The sequence below is a fragment of the Lepidochelys olivacea genome (genome assembly GCF_965140295.1).
Source record: "Lepidochelys olivacea isolate rLepOli2 genome assembly, chromosome: 13".
Classification (NCBI taxonomy): Eukaryota; Metazoa; Chordata; order Testudines; family Cheloniidae; genus Lepidochelys; species Lepidochelys olivacea.
In genome coordinates, this window is record NC_140423.1 from 40,572,661 (window position 1) to 40,597,289 (window position 24,629).

General features: G+C 57.2%; 1 protein-coding gene and 1 pseudogene across 2 annotated transcripts; both read right to left on the reverse strand.

Moving 5' to 3' along the window:
* Positions 1–4,736: 4,736 nt before the first annotated feature.
* Positions 4,737–9,647, reverse strand: LOC311529949 (olfactory receptor 6M1-like; annotated as a pseudogene). Its single transcript has 3 exons — positions 9,558–9,647; positions 9,153–9,468; positions 4,737–5,692 (listed from the first exon to the last, which is right to left on the reverse strand). The product of its transcript is annotated as an olfactory receptor 6M1-like (transcript).
* A 7,393-nt stretch (positions 9,648–17,040) lies between these two features.
* On the reverse strand, positions 17,041–23,712 carry ABHD4 (abhydrolase domain containing 4, N-acyl phospholipase B). The gene is made up of 7 exons (XM_084645501.1): positions 23,619–23,712; positions 22,349–22,437; positions 21,378–21,753; positions 19,238–19,392; positions 18,922–19,033; positions 18,247–18,433; positions 17,041–17,954 (listed from the first exon to the last, which is right to left on the reverse strand). Exons 1-7 carry the CDS (start codon positions 23,639–23,641, stop codon positions 17,865–17,867), a joined length of 1,032 nt encoding a protein of 343 aa, XP_084501627.1. The 5' UTR covers positions 23,642–23,712; the 3' UTR covers positions 17,041–17,864.
* Between the last annotated feature and the right edge of the window lie 917 nt (positions 23,713–24,629).

Sequence of the window (24,629 nt, forward strand, 5' to 3'; positions counted from 1 at the left end):
TTAGCCTATTACATGCCTCCTATACGCACCCTTCTCTCTTGGATCCATACCTGCCTCTATATATCAGTACTGCATAGCCATCAAACCTATCTATCTCTCCAGCTTCATACGTGCCCCTCTATCAGTCTGTTCCCTCCCTCCTGGGAATCTGTCTACATAAACATGCCCCACACATACGCAGGTCCCTCGCTTTCCCCCGTAACAGGATATTCCTAGCTATCTCCCAACCACAATATCGATCACCATGTAGAGCCCCCCTTCTGCCCCATCTTTCTCTCTTCACTATATGTTGCTATCTAACCCAATACATACTCTTGTCTATTAACACCATACATGCCCATCACTCTATTAGTTATCCACCCATCCATCTTCCCTCATTAGTCAGGTAGGGATCTGGGCTGGCTCAGTTTTTTCCACTGAAACGTATTTCCATTAGAAAAGTAGGTTTTAAACGAAACACTTCATTCACAGGAAAGTTGTGCTTGCCTGAAAATTTTGGCTTTCGCATCAGACAACTGAAATTATTGTGCACATTTTACAGATGGGCAACTGAGGCACAGAGAGGCTAAGTGACTCACCCAAGGTTACATGGGAAATTTGTTCTGCAACAGGAGATTGAACCTGACTATTGGCCCATCCGTCCTTTTCCTGGCAGTCCAGCTGATTAAATGCACAGGAATGTCATTGGTTTACTCAAGACGCATTCCCTTTCCGTGATGATGAATCCACCCCCTGGATCGCCTCTGCTATGAAACCACTAGACCATGCTCCCACTTCACCAAAAAGTTTGGGGGGGAGGTTCAATATCTGGGTTCAAATGCAGGGGTTACAAACAACCGAGTTACAAAGCAACGAGTAATACGTGGAAAGAGTCACATACTCACAGTGCAGAAGGCCAAAGGTAGCAGAACTCTGCGTTCCCCCTCTCTGCAGGACTGGGCCATGACTCAGATCAGTAAGGGCTGTAGAAATACGTTGTGTTCCACGGCTTCTGAGGAAAATGCATCAAAAATATCATCTCTCCGTCTATCCATCCAGACCTTTCCTCTTCCCATCCCTCCAAAGCACCCTTTCCTCCACATTCTCTATCTAGCCACCCTTCTCGCCGCAGCACCTATCTGTCTGTCTGTCCATCCACCCACGTATAGGGATCTTCTCTAGTCCGCTGGAGTCTCCTCCGTCTCTCTCTGTGGATTGCTGTGGCTCTCAGTGACATAGTCCTGCGTGAGGGTACTGCTACTGAGGGCGAGTCACGGACACCTCTCTGTGCTTTCACTAATGCAGCTGTTAGTTTCTATCTCCAGCCTAATCCATTCTGTCTTCTCCAGGGAAGCAATTTGGAAGCGCATTGCTGGTCCGGAATCACTAGGCCAGAGTTTTGGAGAACAGCCCACAGGATCACACACACCAATAATTGCTGGTAACCGCAGGGAAGTACCAAAATATGCTGATATATCAATGAGAAAGTCTTTCTTGGTCTTTTCACCCCATGTCTGTTAGATGAAGAGGGGATAGGTGCTGGGATTTCTGAGTTTGCCTCTGGGATTCAGATACCCAAATGCCTATTTATTTTCATGGTAGTTGGGGGGCATTTGAATGAGAATTGAGCATCTAAAATCTCATGCCACTGAAGCGCTCATGAACACGTCTATCTATCTGGTATGTGGCTCAGGAGAAACTCCAGGGCTGGAGCGAACGACACTTGGAGTATTGTCTGTTGTGTGTCGGGGAAAATTTTTAAACCAAACAATTTTCAGGAAAAATGTCCTCTTTTGTGGAAATAAAAGTGGCTCAAAAACAATGTTGATTTATATGAAATTACATTTTCAGCAACATTAAAGGAAGCATTTTGTTAATCTTGTTACATCCCATTTAAACAGAGCGTTTCAACTGAATTTCATTTTGAAAGGACTATTGCTTTAAATTTAAAAAACATTTTTTTTGAAAGGCCAGAATCAGAATTAAACATCTTGACTGACCCAAATATATATATATATTTTAAATTGTGACATGGGCAAATTTGAAATTTGTTTTTATTCCATTTCAGAATGGAAAGAAATTCAGAATCACGGGGTCTTTTGTGAAACAGAACTCCAGTCCCCACCCAGCGCTAATGTCAAACCTAAAGAGGCCTTGAGCATCTCGGAAAGGCAGAGATTTTCAAAGGTGCCTAAAGGGAGCTGAGATGCCCAAATCCCATCAAATCCCCAAATCCCAGACTCTGAGTATTGACTAGAAAAAATCTGACGATAGACAACACATGTATTACCAGTCCTCCTCATGGCGCCCTGCTCAATGAGGGGTGAAAGCTCATCCAGACTTTCCCTGTCGATTTTTTGGATAGAAAATTGGCTTCTTGATTAAAACAAAAGTTTCCATGAAAAATGTGTGGGCTCACTGGAAATTTTTCTAGTTTCCGCAGTAAACCGAAAATGTTGGCCAACACTTTCGATTTTTGTTGAAAAGGTCACACTTTTTGTTTTGTTTTCATTGACATTTTCTGCATGAAAAAAAACCCACTTTATTTTCTGACAAGCTGTACTGGGAATTGAACCTGGATGTAAAAGGAGCCACTCCCTTGGTTGGCACCATTATTCTCTTGTGTAGATCAAAGCAGGCCTGGATTTTGCCCCAGTGGATGACTATTGCAATGGGCTCTTCCATGAACAGAATCACAGATTTAGCACAGACCCAAGAATCTGCCACTTCTCTTGGTCATTTGTTCCAGTTGTTACATCACCTTCGCCATGAAAAAGTTGTGGCTTATTTCCGGTTTAAATGTGGCTGGCTTTAACTTCCTAGACTGGTTCTTGTTATGTCTTTTGCTAATAGATTCAGGAGCCCTTTAGTACCTGCTATTTTCTTCCCAAGAGTCACCAGGTCATCTCTGGATCTTCTTTTTGATAAACTAAACAGACTGAGGTCCCTAAATCCCTCATTTTCAGACATTTTTTCCAGCCTTGATTTTTTGTTTTTTAAGACAGACTTATTCCAGTCTGGGACATTCCCAGAATTCTCTCAACATCTCTGTTCTCACAGAAATGAACCAGGATGTAAAATGTGATGATACCCTCAAATTAACCAACCGACACAGCGTGCAAAGAAATAACAGTGTTTACCGAAGTAGGAAAAGGATTTTTAAAGTGGGAAGAAGTTATTTTAAGTGTAGCCACAAGGAGGCACCCCAGGATAACAAAGAGAACCAGGCAGCTTCTCTTTTGGGTTTCTTTTCTATGCATTAACCTTTCAAATATTTCACCTGTTTGTTTTATTTGAAACAGATTCAGGAAGGGGGGTAAAGAAGGGCCAGCTTTTTAAAGGCATTTAGGTGTTTAAGGACACATTTAGGTGCCTAGAAGGATTACCTGTTTATTCCAAAAATAAAAGAGAAAAGCATAAAAGGTTGAGGTTAAAAAAAGAGGTTAAAACAGAGTTTAACTCTTACAGCAGACAACTGTGTTCTGTGGAGTTTTGAAACTGATTGATTTGGGGGTTTGAAACCTTTCCTGTGAATATTTGACATTTTTCTCCATTTGAAAATTGAGTCGTTTTCAAAGACAAAATTTGGGATGTCAAAAGACCCTCACTAATTTCTTCTTTTTTAATTATGAAAAATCTGACCATGTTGTTAAAATGAGCAACCAAACTGAACACAAGAAAACAAAGCATAAATAGAAATGAAAATTGAAACCAAAACACACACAAAAGAAAATGAAAAAAATAAAAACTGAATATTAAATTAAACCAGACACCCAACAAAAGAACAAACTAATCAAAAAGCCATACCAAAAAATCAAACCTCTCTATGGATCTACATTAACAGGGACAGCGATTTTAAAAAATACTGAAAACATATAAGCCCCAAAAGTCATCGAACAACTACTAAAAGCAATAAAAAAAATTAAAAGAATTTAAAAAAATGAAAAACCATTTAAATTGAAAAGTGAAACAGCGGGAAAATCCAGATGTTCCCCCCCAAATAATAAAAAATTAAAAGGCCATATTGTGTCAAATGTATTTTTAATTAAACATTTTAATGCTAATTTGATGTGTGATGAAGTAACTGGTGTATGGTTAAAAGCAGCAAGAGACTCAATAGAATATCAAGCCAGGCCTGGATTTTGAGGGTACCTGAGGGACACTCAGCATTCATTCCAAGTAATGGGAATGTAGGATTTGAATCCTTGGGGGAAAGGGGGGTGACATTCAGCATTGCACCAGCCCTGCAATGCCAGTGCAGTGAGGTGACTTACACTGCAATGGCCATTCGGGTCCCCTGTGGGAAATTTCACCCTGAAAGTCAGATCTCCAGCTGGGGTAAATCAGCATAGCTCCACGGAAGCCAAGAAAGCGGTGCTCATTTACACCACCTGGGGATCGGGCTCACATCAGCTGAGGATACCTTACTGCCCCCTCCCAGAGCTGGGAATAGAACCCAGGAGTCCTGGCGCCCAGACTCCTCCTCCTCCCCACCTCTAACCACTAGACCTCACTCCCCTTCCAGAGCCAGGAGAGAACTCAGGAGTCCTGGCTCCCAGCCCCCCTGCTCTAACCCCTGAGACCCCTCTTCCCTCTCAGAGCTGGGGACAGAACCCAGGAGTCCGGTAACACACACTGGTCCCCACTCCTCTACCAGAGGTGGGCATAGCATCCAAGCATTGTGACTCCTGTTCGGATTTCCCCTCCTTCCCCCCACAGCTGCAGCATCTGCCCCACTCCTCCGACCCCATCCTGCTTTAAACTCCAAGCCCTTGTCCCCCCGCTTCCCCAGCTTCCCCCTTGGTGGGGAAGAGCCCACTCCTCCACACCGCGTCTCTCAGGACCTCCTTGACCTTCTCATTGCGCAAGGCGTACATGAAGAGGTTGACCGACGGGACCACAATGCTGGTCATCAGAGCCAGTGCCTTGTCCACCCACTCAGGGAAGGCGTGGCTAGTCCAGACATGCATGAAGATGCAGCTCCCATAGACGATGGTGATCACCACCATGTGGGAGGCGCAGGTGGAGAAAGTCCTATGATGGCCCCACGAGGAAGGGATGCACAGCACGGCCAACGTGATGTCGCTGTAGGAAATGCCCATCAGAACCAGGGAGCTCAGGATCAGCCCCGCGGCCAGCACCAAGTTGAAGGCTTCCATCTGCTCAGTCTTGGAGCAAGCCAGACCCACCAGGAGTGTCTGGGCACAGAAGAAGTTGTTGAGGATGTTGGGGCTGCAGTAGGGCAGACGGGTCACCAGGATGAGTGGACCCAGGATGGTAGCGAAAGCGGCAGCCTATGAGCTGCACACCAGCTTCAGGCAGAAGTGCACGGTCATGAGCACCGGAGAGTGCAGCGGGTTGCAGATGGCTTGGTAGTGGTCGAAGGACATGACCCCCAACAGCAGGAAATCGGCCGCCCCCAGGAGGAAGTAGAAGTAGCACTGAGCCATGCAGCCTGCGAAGGACATGGTCTGGCAGCCTAGGAAGAACCCAGCCAGGAGCTTGGACACTGTGACTAAGGGAAACCAGATCTCCACGAAGGAGAAGTTGTGCAGGAAGAAGTTCATGGGGCTGCGGAGCCGGTGGTCAGAGAGGGTGATGCCAGCGATGACCCCATTCCCGTAAAGCATCAGCAGACAGCTGGCCAGGACCCGACAGACGAAGAGGAGCTGGAGGGGTTGGGGGTTGTGGGGAAACCTATCAGGACGAACTCCTGGACAAAAGAGGTGGCATTAGGCATGAAGCAAGCTCTGCAAGGAGAGAGGGATATTTGTGATGAGAACTCAGGTTGAGGTTAAACTTGGAAGAAATCTGGACATATTAAGGCACCCAAATAACCTTAACTCTGCCCCCATTGGGACATTATGCAAAAGTGTATGGTTTCATACAGCTTAGGACCAGAATGGACTATTAGACCCAGTCTGACCTCCTGTATATCAGACCATTAAATTTCATCCAGTTATCCCTGTATTGAGCCCAATTACTTGTGTCTGACTAAAGCATATCTTCCAGAAAGGTGTCCAGGCTTGACTAGAGGACCTCAAGAGAGTGAGGATTTACCCCTTCTCTTAGTAGTTTATTCCAATGGTTAGTCACCCTCGCTACTGCAAAATTGGTACCTTATTTCTAATTTGAATTTGTCTGGCTTCAGCTCAGCTCATCTCTCGCTCTGTCATTCTTCACTAGATTAGGGAGCCCTTTGGGAGTGGGTATTTCTCCACGTGAAGGTGCTGGTACACCATAAACAAGTCATCCTTAATCGTTTCGATAAGATAAAGAAATTCAGCTGTTTCGCTCTCTCTGTGTAAGGCATTTCCTCCAGCCTTGAATCATTTCTCTGGCTCTTCTCTGCACTTGCTCCTACAGATAATTTTTGCTTAAACTTGAGCTGCCAGGAGGTAGCTGCTTTTCAGTCAAGAATGAGGTCATCCCTGTGTTTATGTCATTGATATGGAGCTTTGGCACTGAAGACGCTACCAGAATGAGTGTGATTCCAAGTCAATCCTTCCCCATCTCACCCCAACTTCCCTACCCCTTAGGAGAGTTTTTCAGGGCTGGCTTACGACCAGTAGGACTTACTAATGGTATCTGGTTGGGGTTAGACAGACGGACACTGGAGAGGGAAGGACAGACAGACATAGGGCTTCTTTACATGAAAAGTTGCATTGATTTAAACTAAAGGTGAAATGTAAGAACATAAGAACAGCCATACTGGGTCAGACCAAAGGTCCATCTAGCCCAGGATCCTGTCTTCTGACAGTGGCCAACGCCAGGTGCCCCAGAGAGAATGAGCAGGCCAGGTCACCATCAAGTGATCCATTCCCTGTCGCTCATTCCCAGCTTCTAGTCAAATGAGTGCAAATGGTTGCATGGTGGCTCTTAAATCAATAGAGCCCTAGCCCTTGAACTGAGATAGATCATGATATACCCCTCTGAATCAAAACGAAGAACGTCCACACAAGGGGTTGAGAATCCTATGTAAGGGTGGGGAGTGAGATAATCCTGGTTCTCAATTCTCCCCTTCTACCCCACACGAGATGACTGCTGGAAACAACTAAGACTGAACAGGGGAAAAGAACTGGGCCCAGGCTGGAAGGGCATCTGCCCTGTGAAGAAGATTATTAGAACCACATTTAGGGTGAGAATTTGCATGTAACCAGTTTCTTTAGTGTATTAAACTTAGTTTGCGTGCTCCGTTTTATTTTCTTAGTAATCAGCCTTGTTCTGTCTGCTACCTCCTTAACTACTTAAAATACACCTGTTATAGTTAATAAATTTATTTCCGATTTAAAATACAACCCAGTTTAGGTGATTTCTAACTGGGGGTGGGCCGAGAAATTGGGCATACCCTCTTCCACATTGAGGGAAGAGGTGAATACAATATATCTTTGGGTCTGTACTCCAAGAGAGGTGGACACCTGAGTGCTAGAGTAAGTCCCTTAAGCGGAGTCTTCCCAGAGCTGATCTGCGGCTGGGTTTGGCCCTGGCTGTGCGTGTGTTAGAGGAGGTTTTAGGAGCCTGGCTCAGCAAGACAGGTTACAGGGGGCCCAGGCTGGCAGAACAGGTAGACCAGGGGTTCTCAAACTGGGGGTCAGGACCCCTCAGAGCATCGCGAGGTTACTACATGGGGGGTTGTGAGCGGTCGGCCTCCATTCCAAACCCTGCTTTGCCTCCAGCATTTATAATGGTGTTAAGTATATAAACAAATGTTTTTAATTTATAAGGGGGGTCACACTCAGAGGCTTGCTGTGTGAAAGGGGTCACCAGTACAATAGTTTGAGAACCACTGAGGTAGACTCAGGGGTATCTCAGCACATCAGGTGGTTTCCCAAGGAGCCCAACCCAACACACCAGAAACCAGTCTCCTGAGTGAGCCTGGGAGGGAAGAATTTTCCCATCCCTCAAGAATTTTTGAGATTTCATATTCCAAATCGAAATGATGAAGAAAGTTGAAATCTCAATTTTTTTCATGAACTGAGAAATTGGAAAAACAATTTAGTTAGGATCAGTTGAAAGCTGTCATGCTGATAACCTCAAAATGTTTGTATTTTGACCTTTCCTAATACAAGTAGGGGGTAACGAACCACTGGTGCGACTTGCCAAGGGCTGTGGTGGATGCGCCATCACTGGAAATCAAGACTGGCTGTTTTTCTAAGCGATATGTTCAAGTCCAATAGCTGCGATCAAACTCGAAGCAAGCATGAATTTAGGGAAGTCCTGTGCTATGCAGGAGGTCAGACCACATGGTCGCACTGCTCCTTTCTGGCTTTTGAATCTCTGAAAGTGTGTGTGTTCTGTATGATGCAAAGTGTCTCATATACCCAAAACCAGAGGTAGCCTGCTGTGAGAACCTGGAGGACTGCCAAGGATAATAGCCTACTACTGCTTATGTCGCTGAGAGCTAGAGCTTGATCCGAAGCCGACTGAAGTCAACTGGCGTCTTTCCACTGATTTCAATGGGTTTTGATTCAGACTCCTATTAATTTTCAAAGGAATTTAGGAGAATTGGGTTAATTCCTTTGAATACACCATGTCTTGGGCTTTCACCCTAGTAGTAGAGGGAAGACATAGTGACGCCAAAGATTGTGGGTTCAGCTCCTACTGCTGACCCAGGAAGCTGAATTGCCATTTGCAGAAGGTCTGAAGAGTCCTCTGCAATTTCCCTAGACCTAGCACGTGTTGTTGTGTGGCTTAAAAGTAAAGTGATGGGAGCAATTAGGCTATCAATTCAATGCGTAGCTGGCTCTGCTTAGTGTCCACAGGGGAGTTTCTGAAGAAAGCCATTCCCTCAGCCGCACTGAAAGTTACACCTCCCAGATACCCAGGGGGCAGGGATGGCTTAAAGGTTTTTTGCCCTAACTTTTTCTGGATGCAAAACTGGAGAGGGAGAAGGGGTGACAAACGGAAAACTTTCTCTGAAAGTTTCCTCAAAAGTCTTTGCTGTTGTCATCAGAAACCGGAGAACACTAAAAAAAGGCCAGGACTCAAACATTTAGTGTGACCCAAAACGGATTGTTTCCTCCCACAACTGCCGGTGACCCACAGCAACCCAGCTCTCCCAGAGATACCATGGAGACGGCGCCTCAGTCGGGCCCTCGCCCTCCAGCGCTTTTATTCCTCTCGCCAGTGCCCGAGGCGCTCTGGTGGGAGATGGAGCATGAAGTGCCCCTCACCCAACATCTGGGCATAGGCCAGGTACCGGAGAGGCAGCGGGGGCCCCTGGGCCTGGCCCCTCGGCGCCTCCTGGTGGAGGAGTGGCCGGTACTCCTCCATGGGCTCTGCGGAGGACACCAGGCTGCCCGCCAGCCGGTGGTAGCGGTAATTCTCCTCCCACGCGCCTCCGTCTCCGGCCACCCACAACGAGGAGGAGGGGGCAGGCAGGGGTCTGGCCTTGCGGCGCCACCGTCTCCGAGCCGGGGCCGCCCCCCCGGGCGAGGTCTCTGGGGGGCTGAGCAGCGTGTCCGGGGAGCTGAGCAGCACCTCTCGGGGCTGGAAGAGAAAGGGGGGGTTGGGTTACAGAGGGCTCGGAGGGGCGGAAAGCCCCGGGGCGGGGGGGTGGGCCCCACCATCTCACTCACCGCCCCCTGGCCCCTCCACCAGCGGCTCAGCAGCCCCAGCCCCCGCGCTCCCTCCTTCCGCGACCTCCTCAAAGAGACCACGTTCCCCATGGCAGGGTCCCCTCCCTGCCTGCCCCGCCCGCCCCCCACGCGGCACAGCCCCTGGGGTGATTGTGACCTCAGGGCTGGCCAGGGGGCTGTCCCACTGCACTCAGCCTGGGCTCCCCTGCCTGCTCCCCACCCAGCACAGGTCCTTACTCCCCTCCCGCACACAGACCTCTGCTCCCCCCCGCATACCCCCTGCACCCCCCACCTGATCCCTGTGCCCATCCCCACTGCCCCATTCCCTCCCTACTTTCAGGTGTCCCCCGCTGCCCAATCTCAACTGCCATCCTTTCTGGAGCACCCCCTCATCTCCCCTCCCCCCATCCATCCCCCACTGCTTCCAGAACATGCCCCCCCTCAGAATCAGCTGCCCTCCCCACTCTGCCACCCGCTTCCTACTGCCCTGTTCACTTCCTGCCCCTCCCACCCAGGTCCCACCACATCCAAAGTACCCCCCCCGATCTCTGCTCCCCACCCATTCCAGGGCACCCCCCTCAGCCCTTTCCCTCACTCCCCCTCTCCCTGCTCCAATTGCCCCCTCCCAGCAAGACAGACATGCGAGGGCCATCCGCGTGATATCCTGCTCTTTATTCTCAGCCTCCCCCTCACCCCCTCCTCAGCTGCCCCGGCGCCCGGCCTGGACCCCCCTTTGCAGCGCCTCCTCCTGGGCGACTGCCCGGCCCAGCTCCGCCAGCGAGGCCTCCACCCGCTGCAGCCCGGAGAGAGACAGGCACCGGTCCCGGTATTGGAAATTCTCCTTCCAGCTCCGCCCGGCCTGGGGAGATGGCGCGGCAAAGCCGGGCCGCGGGGAACTCACGTCTCCGGCGCTAGGGGGCGTCGCCGACCTGGGGGGCAGCGGGGTCTGGCAGGGAACAGGAGAGGCTGCGTCTTAGCAGGAGTGCATTAAGGAGAAGTCAGAGAACATAAGAACGGCCAGACTGGGTCAGACCAAGGGTCCATCGTGCCCAGTGTCCTGTCTCCCGACAGTGGCCGGTGCCAGGTGCCCCAGAGGGAATGAACAGAACAGGGACTCATCCAGTGACCCGTTCCCTGTCACCCATTCCCAGCATCTGGCAAACAGAGGCCAGGGACCCCATCCCTGCCCAGCCTGGCTAGTAGCCACTGACGGACCTGTCCTCCATGCACTTCTCTAGATCTTTTATGAACCTCTGCACAAAGATGGCTCCGGGCACCTAGAGTATAAAGCCAGAAGGGACCATTCTTATCACCTCGTTGATCCTCCCGTATCACACAGGCCAGAGAACCACCCTGAATTAATTGCTATTTGAACTAGAGCAACATATCCAATATTGATTTAAAAAGCCAGTGCTGGCCAATCCGCCGTGACCCCGGTAAGTTGTTCCAATGGTTCGTTTGCTCTCGCTGTTTAAACCTTACTTCTAGTCTGAATGTCACCAGCTTCCAGCCGTGGGACCTTGTTAGACCTTCTCGGCTAGATTATTATAAAACTTCTGCTCCCCGTGGGGGTACCTATAGATGGGATCAAGTCACTCCCAGACCTTCTCTTTGTTAAGCCAAATAGATTGAGCTCCATACATCTATCACTGTAAGGCATTTTCCCCAGTTCTTTAATCATTCTCACGCTCATCTCTCAACCCTCTCCAATTTATTAACCTCCTTCTCGAATTGTGGGCTCCTGATCTGGACACTGGATTCCACCAGTGACCAATACAGAGATAAAATAACCTCCCCGCTCCTCTGCGAGCTTCCCAGTCATTCCTCCAAAGCTCACATTAACCCTTTTGGCCACAGGGTCGCACTGGGAGTAAATGTTCCGCTGATTCTCCACCATGACACCAACTCATTTTCAGCAACACTGCTTCCCAGGATAGAGTCCCCCGCCCTGTAAGCATGGCCTAACTCATGTGCGTGCATTCAACGTGTGGATTAACTACACTGGTTTACACACACCCATTAGGTTCAAAACACAGCAACCATCCACACACGCTCCCCACCCCTTACAAAATACACTCAGCATACCCTGCACCACGCAAAATACACCCTCCCACAACACACACACACACACAATCATAGAAGATAAGGGTTGGAAGAGACCTCAGGAGGTCGTCTAATCCAATCCCCTGCTCAAAGCAAGACCAATGCCCCACTAAATCATCCCAGCCAGGGCTTTGTCAAGCCTGACCGTAAACACCTCTAAGGAAGGAGATTCCGCCCCCTCCCCAGGTGACCCATCTGCCCATCCATGTTCTGGTCAGGAATTTTGACCAATTTTTTTTTTTTAAACAGATGAACGTCCATTCATTGAAACCAAACCTTTGGGCTGGGAAAGGACAGTTTCGATGAATTTTTCAACCGAAAAAAGCTTTGAAGTTGTTTTGACATTTTCAAACCAAAAAGAATCTGTTTTTTTCCCCCTGGTTCTAGGAACAACTTTTCATTTGGATATTGGAGTGAAATTCGAGTAAAAATAAAATTTAAAAATCGCCACCGCCAAAGTGAAACCTTTCTGTTGACCCCAGGGGCTGGCTATAAATTATGTACCACGTGTCGGGGTGATTTTCAGGATGCATGCACCCCTTGCAGCGCTGACATGAACATGCAAAAGTAGGACCCTCCCTCCTCCCCAGGTATTATGGACACCCCCCAAAACAAAATTGTTGGGGGGCATTTCTGAGGATTCCAATTTGCGGGATTTGCGGTGGGAAACTCAGTCTGTCTGGAAAACGCTCCCTGGATGGAAGCAGTTTTCCCAGCCAGTTTGCGTGTCAGTGAGCGTCTCACACATGCTGTGCGTTGTACACGGATTGCGCGGGGGACACGCAGAGCTGATCGGGGGGATAATTGTAACAGGGTGTGACGAAGTGGGACTGTTCTTAATGTTTCCTCTGAATCGTGTGGGGGTGCCTCAGTTTCCCCTAGGCAGTTCTTAAGTATCTAGGGGGTGGGGTAAGGGTGTATGATCCTTGCAGAGCCCTAGAGGGCAGGTGTGTGCAGGGTTCTGAACACAGAGAATGGCCGACACCCTGTTTCCTGGCAACTGATGGTCTGGGCCCTTCCCCCCGCTGCAAGGTGAGAGCTGAAGGGTTGGAGAACAAAGGAATCAGGTGATCTCCTGGCCCGGGAAAGGGACAAAGCCCAGAGGAGGAGGGGCTGGAAGGAGTTTCAGTTTGGGGCTGGCTGGGACATGGAGTGAAGGGCAGACGTGGTTGTCTGGCTCACTGCCCCCCAAAATGGACCCGGCTGAGGGGTCCTGCTCTCTGCACCTACAAGCTCTGTGTTAGACCATGTTCCTGTCGTCTAATAAACCCTCTGTTTTACTGGCTGGCTGAGAGTCACGTCTGACTGCGAAGTTGGGGTGCAGGACCCTCTGGCTTCCCCAGGAACCCTGCCTGAGCGGACTCGCTGTGGGGAAGCACACGGAGGGGCAGAGGATGCTGAATGCTCCGGGGTCAGACCCAGGAAGGTGGAAGCTGGGTGAGCTGTGTGTCCTGCAGACAGGCTGCTTCCAGAGAGGAGACTCCCCCAGAGTCCTGCCTGGCTTCATGGGGAGCAGTTCCAGAGCATCGCCCAGGGACTCCGTGACACAGGACCCCAAGCTCAGGGGAGCCCCCCAAACATCAGTGCAAAGAAAGTGAGATGGGAACGGACACGAAGTACTGGGGTCCAGATTTCTCTTGCCAGGCCTGTGTCCCCCCATCCACTCCCTGCGCCGTCACTCACTGCGCAGCCGCCGGGCCCGCAGCACCCAAAGAGCCACCGTCTCTCCGCAGCCTCGCACCGGCTGCAGGCTCCCCCTGGCGCGGAGATCGGCTGCAGGGAGGCGCCACTCCCCATCCCCATGCACCCGCTCCGCGCCTGGGAGCACCGCACGAGAGGGGGAAATTGTGACCTCAGAGTCCAGCCGTGACCTCACAAGAGGCCGACAGCCTCACAGAGGGAGATCTCAGCCAGATCCAGAGTGATCTCAGCGGACCCTCACCAGAGCCCCAAATGATCCCCCCAGGCTACCAGCCAGATCCCAGATGGGCCCCAATTTATCCCACTGCATCCCCAGCCAGATCCGCCTAGCTCTCATCAAGTCTCCTTGGGTCCCACCCCACACCCTTATCCCTCTCCGGGATCTCTCCCCCCCCCAGTCTAGCTCCCAGGACTCTGTCCCATCTCCCCCAGACCTGGACACCCTCCATTCCTCCCCTTGCTTACTTCTGCCCCACCGCTCCTGACAATCCCCTATGGGACCCCCTAATGCTCCCCACACCCCAGGGCAGCCCAGAGCCAGACAAGGAGGCAACCCACTGGTCTGGGATGGAGGAGCCCTGGGAGAACACGATGCAGTCGCCGAAAAGGCGAATATTATTCAGGGGTTGGAACAATGTAAGTCTCGGGAGCCGATGGTCCAGCCCTAGTCAGCTTTGAGGAGGCCCCGGCTGGATACTGCACCAAAGCCAGGCCCCAGAGGAGAGCAACCCAACCGATCAAAGGTTTAGAAAACCCAACCTCTGAGGAGAGGTTAAAAGAACTGGGCCCTCGTCTGCCAAAAAGACGACAGAGGGGCTCAGATATGGGAAGGGCTGTTCTAGAGAGGCTGGGGGGTCAATTGTTCTCCAAATCCGCTGGCGGTGGGACAAGACGTGATGGGCTTAGTCAGCCACAAGGGAGCTACCCAGCGCTGCAAGGAAAGAGGGGCCGGGGCTCCAGCAATTATTGTCCAGTCAGAACTGACGCAGCGAGCCCAGAGGGGCTGGGGCTGCAGACTGCCTGGTCCTGGCACACATCGCCCTGGAGAGAGAGGAGAGGTTCGAAATTAGGACACCACCCTTTCGAACGCTCAGGGGAGCGACGCTCCGGAACCGGCTCCCAAGGGAGGTCGTGGGAGTCCCGGTCCTGGGAGGTTTTTAAGAACGGGGGACAAACACGCATCAGGGCTGGTCTCGGGTTACTTGGTCCTGCCGCAGCCCCGGGGACTGGCCGGGATGTTTCTAGGATTATTCAGGAGCAGCAGCGGGCAAGGGGGGCACCCCGCTGGGAGGGGCCACAGGAGGGCAGCAGACGCTAAGGAAGGAGACCAGGTCTCGGCAGCAGTAGGATGGACGCCCCAGGCAGAGACCTGCCCTGCAGGCCGGGCATTGGAGTCGGCACCCCCAGCTGAGCCCCACATACCCCGCTCCCTGCAGCCCAGTGCCCCCTAGTGCTGCACTGGGGCATTAGGGGCAGCTCTGACAGCCGGGGGAGAGCGCCCCCTACTGAGCCCCCCATGCCGCTCCCTGCAGCCCAGCACCCCCTGGTGCCTTGCTGGGGTCAGCCCTGCCTGAGCACCCCTTTCTGAGCCCCCTGCCCCGCTCCCTGTAGCGCAGTGCCCCCCAGCTCTGCACGGGGGCATTAGGGTCAGCTCTGGGGAGAGCACCCCTTAGTGAGCCCCACTCCCTGTAGCATAGCACCCCCTAGCCCCGCAATGGGGCCAGCAGTGACAGCTAGGGGAGAGCACCCCCCGCCCCGCTCCCTGCAGCCCAGTGCCCCCTAGGACCCCCCTCCCATGAACCGTCCACCCTGGAGCCCCCTGGCCTCACCCCACACCCAGCCGCAGCCTGTGAACTGTGTCATCTGGGAGTCTCTTTATTGCACTTTGGCCTCTTCTCCCAGCATGGACCCAGGGTAAGACGCCCTCTCTCAGCCCCCAGCTGCTCCCGTCCCCTTCGGGGCTACCCTGACGGCCCCCTGCCCCGGAGGGGGCTCTCCCAGTGCAGCTCCAGCACCACCCCGGTGAGGAGGAGCCAGGGGGCTCCGACCCAGCCTGCGCCGGCTCCCCGGGGAGGCCCTGCGGGATGATGGAGGAGAACGGCAGGGGGTCAGAGCTGGGAGGCCTCCGCAGACCCCTTCTGCCCTGGCTGCTTCTTCTGCCCAAGGAGGGCGCTGAGAGGGGCGCGCCCAGCTGGCCAGGGCCCTTCAGCAGGGGGCGCCATGCAGCGGGGTCAGGCTGAAAGAGAGGAGCAAATACTTGGGGCACATGAGAGGGGCAGGACCGCGGAGCCGAGGCACATCCCAGGAACGGTGGGCGGGTTTGGTTATTTCTGAGCAAGCCGAGGGGTGGAAGGGTCCGGGCCGGTCCCTGGACAGAAACCGCCCATCTCGCTCCATGAAAAGGTCGCAGGAGCAAGATTTTTTAAACTAATTGTTTTTTCACCTAAAATGGAAAGTATGCACCAAATTCAACACACAATTTTGGGGCGGGGGAGGGGAGAGGGACACCAAACGAAGAGAATCCAGACATTTCGCTCCGACGCGTTTCATGTCGATGCGAAAGGGCATTTCAGCTTCAAGCTTGGCCAAGGAAACAAATTTAAAAAAAGGCAAAAGGCACCCGAAATGGCCAAATTGGAACAAGACCGTGGGGGGGCGGGGGGGATTATTTCAAGTCAAAAGCTTTCCGCCCACTCTAACTTCAAGTGGAGGTTTTCGATGCAGCAACAACCAAATGGGAAACGTCTGGTTTTGGTTCCATGGAGCCAGTTCCCTGCCAGCCACCCCGGGATTTTTCAGTTCTGCCCCCAAAGCCAAAAGTCCCTTATTTATACAGCTCTGCCCAGTGGCCTTTTTGGCGACCTCATTCCCCACGCGGCCCAGATCTCACGCCGGCCACTAGCTTTCTGTGCCACTGGGACCTGATCCCCGGCTGGCACCAGCCTGGCACTGCCTCCTGGGAGTCAACATGGCTGCAGCACCGTTCACCTGCTGGAGGACCCCCACCAAGACAGCCCTTGGAGATGGGCCCCCCATCTCCGCTCCCCTACTGAATTGCGGGGGAGCACAGTGAATCACGGCCCTGGCCCAGCGGCTGGGAGACACCCTCGGCTCTAACTCACAGCACATTTGCTCCTCGGGGAGCGGCTCCGCGGAGCCCAGCCCCCCACTGCCATCTCCGGCTCCTGGGGAGCAGCCACCATCCTCTCGCGCTTTGACTTCTTCCCAGGGGAGACCAGGCTCCCCATGCCAGCTGCTCCTGTCTCCAGCCAGCGCCTTGGGAGGCCCTCGCTGCCAGGGGGCACCACTGTGACAGCGAGGGGCGACCTCACAAGGGGGTCCCATGGGGCTGCCGAGTGCAGGGGCTGGCTGAGACAGAAGGGTCTTAAAGAGGGGGGACTGGAAGAAGAGACAAAGTCCCGCTGCAGCTGCCTCTGGGGTGGGGCATCGGGCTGCTCGAACAGGGGCCCTGTGTCCAGTGCACCTTGGCGCCCTGTTGGGAGCCAGGCCCCTGCTGAACCCCCCGCCCTGCAGCCCGGCACCCCCCCGCACCAGACTGGGGCACTGGCATCAGAGCTGAGCGAGGGGGGACCGCCCCCCACCCCACGGCACTGAGGGGAGACCACCCTTGCTGAGCCCCCGCCCTGCAGCCCGGCACCCCCCCGCACTCCATACAAAGTTTTCCAGTGTCGTTTTGTTTATTAAGGTAGAAACTGGGTAGAAAGGGGCGGGTCCAGCGCAAGGCACCGCGGCAAAGCGCCCAGGGCGGCCCGCAGGAGCCGAGGGGTTCGGAACGTGGCACCGTTCGACGGACGCTCCCGGGCCCAGCCAGCCACCAGCGTGGGAAGATCCCTTGTGCTTCAGTGTCGCGTCCCCTGCCCACGGCAGAGCTGGGGCGTGGGCAGCCGCCGGGGTGTTCAGTCCAGCACAGGCTGGGGCCTCGCACCCCCAGCCGCTTGCCGGCCACGTGCATTCAGAACCGTGCGGTGCACACACCACCGGGGGCCCTCGCGCCCCAGAGCCGGCTGCAGCAGCCTAAGGCACATCAGGAGGGTCACAGAGCAGAGGGAGATTCAGGCAGCCAGGGGTGGGGAGCCCCATGAAAAGGCCCCCCCCCGACTATTTCCCCAGAGAGCCGGTCCCTGGCCCTGAGGCCAGATCAAATCTAGCACCCCTAGAGGGGAAAGCCCCCCGTGTCCCAGTCCCCTGCCCCCCAGTCTCCCCCCACATCCTGGGGCCAGAGGGACGTCTCAAAGACCGGCCCTCCCCTGGCACAGGGGAAGGGTACAGCCCGAGAGAGTGAGAAGCAAAGGGAAAGGGGGGAATGAATCAGCCCCGGAGATAGAGGAATAAACCCCTTAATCAGCACAATCTTGATGCCTCTCCCCCTTCCCGGCGCCCCGAGACTTCAGTGGCAGTGAAGGAGCCTAGGTGGCTGGGGGCTCTGGGGAGCCACAGGGGGCCGTACCCCCGCGATGGGGGGGGGGTCAGACCCTCCGTCCGTCAGTCCACGGAGTCGCAGATCTCCTGCACGGCCGCGTTGAAGGCAGCAGGCTGGTCGGCGTAGACGTGGTGGGAGGCGCCGGCGATGGCCTGGAAGGGGGTGGGGGGGAGAGAAGGGAGACAGATGGGGGTCAGGAGACAGGTCTGCCCCCCCACTTTCTGCATCCCGCCATATTTCCCCTTCCCACTCCTCCCCAATCCCCCCATTCCCCTTAGGGTACATCTACACTGCAACACCCCCCCGCTGCAACTGCCCCAGGCCTCCCCACCCCTCTAGGCCTGGCTCCCCCCAACTGCCCCCTCCCCAAGTCCCTGCCCCCCATACGAGGGGGTGCACAGACCCACCCCATCAGCCCCAGCCCCAGCCCCCCTTCCCTCGTACCAGGTACCGGACGTAGCTGTCGGGCCGCAGCTCCCGCACCCGGCGCCCGGTGCTGGTGTCGATCCAGGACTCGGCGCCGTAGATCAAGGTGATGGGCAGCTCCCGCGGGAGAAGGTGGATCCGCTCCAGCATGGGACGGCGCGCCCAGCCCAGCACCTGCGTCATGGCCTTGAACGCCGTCTCGCCGCTGGGGCGCAGGGGGAGGGTGAGCCCTGCCCGGACGCCTGGGTCCCACGCCCTGTCCGTGCCTCCCTCCCAATACCCCACCCCCTCCCCCGGACGCCTGGGTCCTGCGCCCTGTCCGTGCCTCCCTCCCAATACCCCACCCCCTCCCCCGGACGCCTGGGTCCTGCGCCCTGTCCGTGCCTCTCTCACAAACCACCCTTCACCACGATCACCCCCGGGTCCCCATTCCCCCTCCCTAGGGGTGCTATCCCGGATGCCTGGGTCCCATTCCCCATCCCTGCATCTGTCAGGACTGCAGGGTCCCTAGGGATGCTGTCCCGGACACCTGGGTCCCATTCCCCCTCCTAGTCTCTTCTCCCTGGTGCTGGGGCCTGTGGGTGAACTCCCCGCACTGGCATCCTGGATGCCTGGGTCCCATTCCCCCCCTGAGGCCTGGGAGCACGGTGGTGACCCCAAGGGGCTGGGGTTCCCGGGCGCCCCACCCCTCACCTGGGCGTCTGGGCATTGCAGTGGTAGATGTACTCCGGGATAGTGTCATCCTCAAAGAACTCCGCGAATTTCTGCTTGAAGTCAGGACGGAAGCGCTGGACGAGGCCAGGACCTGGACAGAAGGATGTGGAGACAGACACCTTGTTACAGATCTGCCCCGGAGATTCACTTTCCTGCCCCCCAGTCCCACCCCCTACCCTTAGTTACCACTCAAAATAACTCACATCCCCCAGCCCCATTCCTCCCCTTCCACAGCCCTTCTCCCCTGCCCCCCAGCCCATCCTGCCCCCCTACCCCTAGCCCTCTGGTGACTCACCCCAGGGCCCGGCGACTCTCAGCACAGCCAGGGGGTTGGAGCGCCCCAGGACAGCGGCCATGGCCTTGACCCAGGTTGGGGGGGGCTGGATCTGGTTGGGGTCGGTGGGGCGCACGGGGAAGCCCCAGGGGTCCACCAGGATGAGGTGCTTCACCCTATGCCAGGCCGGGTGGGGGCAGCAGCAGAAAAGGTGAGAGAAGGACGCACGGACACCCCCACAAGGCGACTCACAGTGCCCCCCCCGAAAAGCTCCCCACCCCACAGACAGAGACAGCCCCAGACTCAACCCCCACCCCCCAAACACCAACCCACCTTGGGGAGATGGGACCTGAACAGCAACACCCTGCCCCCCAGGGGGAACCTTAATTCTGCCCCCCACCTCTGTCCTCTGAGCCCCTGGGCATGGGGGAGTCTCACCCCTCTGGGGCACCTAGGCTGAGCCCCAGCGGGACCCTGGCAGGGATGGAGGGGGGTGGACGGGGGAGAAAAGGGCTGAACAAGGCAGTAGGGGTAGAGGAGAGACGGGGGTGGGTAGCGAGGTGGGGGCGGGCCAGGGCAGGCAGCGGGCTGGGGGGGGGTCCCTCACCTCTCGGGGTACGTCAGGCTATAGGATCAGGGGGCGGGCAGGGCGGTATGGGGGAGGGCAGGTAGTGGTGGCTGGGCTGCGGGGGTGCCCAGGATCGGGGGGGGCAGGGAGGGCAGGTAGATGGGGCTGGGGTGGTCCCTCCCCTCTCAGGGTACGTCAGGCTGTAGGATCGGGGGGCAGGGCGGTATGGGGAGGCTGGGGGGGGGCCCTGACCTCTTGGCGTAAGTCAGGCTGTAGGATCGGCGGGCAGGGCAGTATGGGGGGGCCTGGGGGTCTCTCACCTCTCGGGGTATGCCGGGCTGTAGGATCGGGGGGCAGGGTGGTATGGGGGTGCTGGAGGGTGTGACGAAGTGGGACTGTTCTTAATGTTTCCTCTGAATCGTGTGAGGGTGCCTCAGTTTCCCCTAGGCAGTTCTTAAGTCTCTAGGGGGTGGGGTAAGGGTGTATGATCATTGCAGAGCCCTAGAGGGCAGGGGTGTGCAGGGGTCTGGACACAGAGAATGGCCGACACCCTGTTTCCTGGAACTGATGGCCTGGCCCTTCCCCCCTGCAAGGTGAGAGCTAAAGGGTTGGAGAACAAAGGAATCCGGTGACCTCCTGGCCCGGGAAAGGGACAAAGCCCAGAGGAGGGGGGGCTGGGGGGAGTTTCAGTTTGGGTCTGACTGGGGACATGGAGTGAAGGGCAGATGTGGTTGTCTGGCTCACTGCCCCCCAAAATGGACCCAGCTGAGGGGTCCTGTTCTCTGCACCTACAAGCTCTGTGTTAGACCATGTTCCTGTCGTCTAATAAACCTTCCGTTTTACTGGCTGGCTGAGAGTCACGTCTGACTGCGGAGTTGGGGGGCAGGACCCTCTGGCTTCCCCATGAGCCCCGCCTGAGTGGACTCGCTGTGGGAAGCGCAGTCAGGGGCAGAGGAGGCTGGAGGCTCCGAGGTCAGACCCAGGAAGGTGGAAGCTGGGTGAGCTGTGTGTCCTGCAGACAGGCTGCTCCCAGAAAGGAGACTCCCCCAGAGTCCTGACTGGCTTCATGGGGAGCAGTTCCAGAGCATCGCCCGGGGACTCCGTGACAGAGGGGTCCCTCACCTCTCGGGGTTCGCCAAGCTGTAGGATTGGGGGGCAGGGTGGTATGGGGGTTCAGGGGTTCCCTCACCTCTCGGGGTACGCCGGGCTGTAGGATCGGGGGGCAGGGTGGTATGGGGAACCGGGGGGGCCCTCACCTCTCGGGGTACGCTGGGCTGTAGGATCGGGGGCAGGGCGGTATGGGGGGGCCGGGGGGGCCCTCACCTCTCGGGGTACGCCGGGCTGTAGGATCGGGGGGCAGGGCGGTATGGGGGGGCCAGGGGGGCCCTCACCTCTCGGGGTACGCCAAGCTGTAGGATTGGGGGGCAGGGTGGTATGGGGGGTCAGGGGGTCCCTCACCTCTCGGGGTACGCCGCGCTGTAGGATCGGGGAGCAGGGCGGTATGGGGGGGCCGGGGGGTCCCTCACCTCTCGGGGTACGCCAGGCTCTAGGATTGGGGGCAGGGCAGTATGGGGGGGCCAGGGAGTCCCTCACCTCTCGGGGTACGCCAGGCTGTAGGAGGCCGCCAGGAAGCCGCCCAGGCTGTGGCCCAGCAGGATCATGGCGCTGATGCCCATCTGCTGGCGCCAGCCCTCGATGGAGCGCACGAATTCGGCCTCAGCGCCCTGGGCGTCGCGGGGGAAGGCGGGCCGGGAGCTGCGCCCAAAGCCCAGCAGGTCGAAGGCGTGAAGGGGCCGCCGGGTCCCAAGCCGGTCCAGGTTGAGCACCCACAGCCCCACGCCGCCCCCGAAGCCATGCACCAGGACCAAGGGGGTGCGCCCCCCACCCTGCTCTGGGCACAGCGAGACGGTCCAGATGCGCGCCCAGCCCGGCAGGGTCACGTACCGCCCCACAAACCGGCTCTGCAGGCCTGCACGGAGAGGGGGAGTCAGGGGGGCCCTGAGCCAGCCCCCCATAGGGGGTGTCCCTGTGCCCAGCCTGGCCGCCAGGCCCTGACCCATCGCCCCCACAGCCCAGCCCCCCCATAGGAGGTGTATCCCCCTGCCCGGACCCCAGCCCCTGACCCAGCCCCTCACACACCTCTCCTTGGCCCCTGGGTCCCCTAGTGCCCCCCATGAGGGATACACTCCCGAGACTCCTACCCAAGCCCCTGGATCAGCTAGCACACCTATAGGGGGTACTTAACCCCCTGGGTCTTCCAGACCCCCCCCAGAGGGGGTCCTGGGCCCCCTTCCCTGATACACTCCACCCAGTCCCCCCTCCACCCAGGCCCCCCAACTGTGACCATGGGGGGCTCTGACCCAGCCCCCATGGGGGGATTACCCCATGGCCTCCTTACTCAGCTGCTGATGTTTGCCCCCAGCCACCCCCCACAGGAAATACACCCCCAAGCCCTACCCAGCCCCCTGCCCACGGACACCTCCCTCCCCCCATGGATCACAGGAGAGAGGTCCCCCATGAAGGATACACCCCAGGCTGGGTCCCCCGACAATTTCACTACTCACACTGCAGGATCCGGGCCTCCACGTTCTTCAGGTGGGACATGGACGTGGGGCGCCAGGCAGGGAGCCAGCCGCTGAGCCAACCCTGGGGCCTGAGCCGGGGGGTGGACATACAGCCCCACAGACAGACAGTGCGGGGGGCCGGAGGGCAGACAGAACAGGGGAGCAATGCGGGAGGGGGAACACATTAATGACCCATTGGGGTCTGGCTCCAAATGAGGGCATCAACTGACCCCCCCCCACATAGAGGGACCCAGGTATCTTCCCCACCCCCCAGGCTGGGGGAGCATCTCACCGTCCTGGGGGGCAGAGGCTCCCCATCACCCACTTTGCCTCTCTCACTGGGGTCCCAGCTGCCCCTCACGGGGTCCCAGAGCTCCTCTCACAGGGTCCCACTGCCCCCTGGTGTGTCCCCCCGCCCATCACCCAGGGGCTTTTCAGGGGTTGCTGCCCCATGGCTAGGGGCAAGGAGCTCTGGGGCAGGGATAGTGCTGAGTCACTCCCCAGGGGAGCAGGTGCTGGCTGCCTCTCCCGGCGGGGGTGGGGACACACACCCAGGGGACTCTTCCCCCCCCCCCGAGGGGCACAGGGACACCAGGATTCAGCTGTTTGCCCCCCCAGACAACCTGACAGAATGTATCAACCCCCTTTCCCTCCTTCCTACCCCAGATAACCTCCTCCTGCTGCCCCCCTCTGGACCCACCTCCCAACAGTCCCCTCCCCCTTCACTCCATATAACCCCCCCCCCGCCAAGAGTCCCCTACCCCAATGACTCCTCCTCCCTCCCCTTCTCCCCAAATAATTCTCTTCTTCCTGCCCCCCCACCAGCCCCCTCCCCCAAGGATCACTCTCCTCTCTCCCCCATCGCCAAACAATCCCCTGCCCTCCAATAACCCTCTCCATTCTTCCCCCCAAATCCCCCCACCCGCTCCCCAATAACCCCCTCCCTCTGCCCCCAAGAGCCCGCCGTCCTTCCCCTCCTCTGCCCAGTCCCGCAATAGCCCCCCTCCTGCCCCCCTCACTCCCTCCAGCTCCTCTCCTGCCTTTGCCAGACCCCTCTCCGCCCTCACAACCCTTCCCCCCCCGGCCCTGCAGCTTCTCAGCCCCCCAGGTCCAGCTCCCCACCCCGGGCATGCCGCAGGGGGGCTCCCCCCCAAAGACGCAGCGCAGCCAAGTCCTCGGGGCGCTTCGGGGCCATGGGAACAGGGCCCCCGCCCCGCAAAGGGACCCCAGCGACCCCCCACAAGCGGGGCGGGGGGTAGCGCAGACTCACGGGTCTTCCAGATCCTCCGCCATACCCGGCGCCCAGCTGAGCTCATCGCAGCTGAGCAGGGCGCGGAGTCCGGGGGCGGGGCTAGCTCGGCGGGGGCGGGGCTTCGGCGGGATGAATGGGGGCTGGCGGGATCCGGGTTCGGTCAGCTGGGCGGGGGCGGGGCCGAGCCCCGGGGGCGGGGCTAGAACGGCGGGGGCGGGGCTTCGGCGGGATGAATGGGGGCTGGTGGGATCCGGGTTCGGGCAGCGGGGCGAGGGCGGGGCCGAGCCCCGGGGGCGGGGCTAGCACGGCGGGGGCGGGGCTTCGGCGGGAAGAATGGGTGCTGGCGGGATCCGGGTTCGGTCAGCGGGGCGGAGCCGAGCCCCGGGGGCGGGGCTAGCTCGGCGGGGGCGGGGCTTCGGCGGGATGAATGGGGGCTGGCGGGATCCGGGTTCGGTCAGCGGGGCGGGGGCGGGGCCGAGCCCCGGGGGCGGGGCCTGATGCTGGGCCGGGGAAGGAGTCGGGTGTAAAGGCGGGGTGATGTCGAATGGGCCGTGGACAGTGGTTGCCCTTAGGGTGCAGCCAGCAGTAGCGGGGGGCCTGGCTCTGCCCCGGGGTGGACACAGGGTTGGGGGGATCGGATCGTAAAGTGATCTGCCCTGGGGCCGAAGGGCTCAGTGGGGGGCAATGCAACAAGGAAGACATGGGGGGCACGTGGGTTACAGGGGGGGCTCGGAAGGGGCGGTGGGGGGCACGTGGGTTACAAGGGGGGGCTCGGAAGGGGGCTGGTTTGGTGGGGGCACGTGGGTTACAAGGGGGGGCTCGGAAGGGGGCTGGTTTGGTGGGGGGCACGTGGGTTACAAGGGGGGCTCGGAAGGGGGCTGGTTTGGTGGGGGCACGTGGGTTACAAGGGGGGGCTCGGAGGGGGGCTGGTTTGGTGGGGGCACGTGGGTTACAAGGGGGGGCTCGGAAGGGGCGGTGGGGGGCACGTGGGTTACAAGGGGGGCTCGGAAGGGGGCTGGTTTGGTGGGG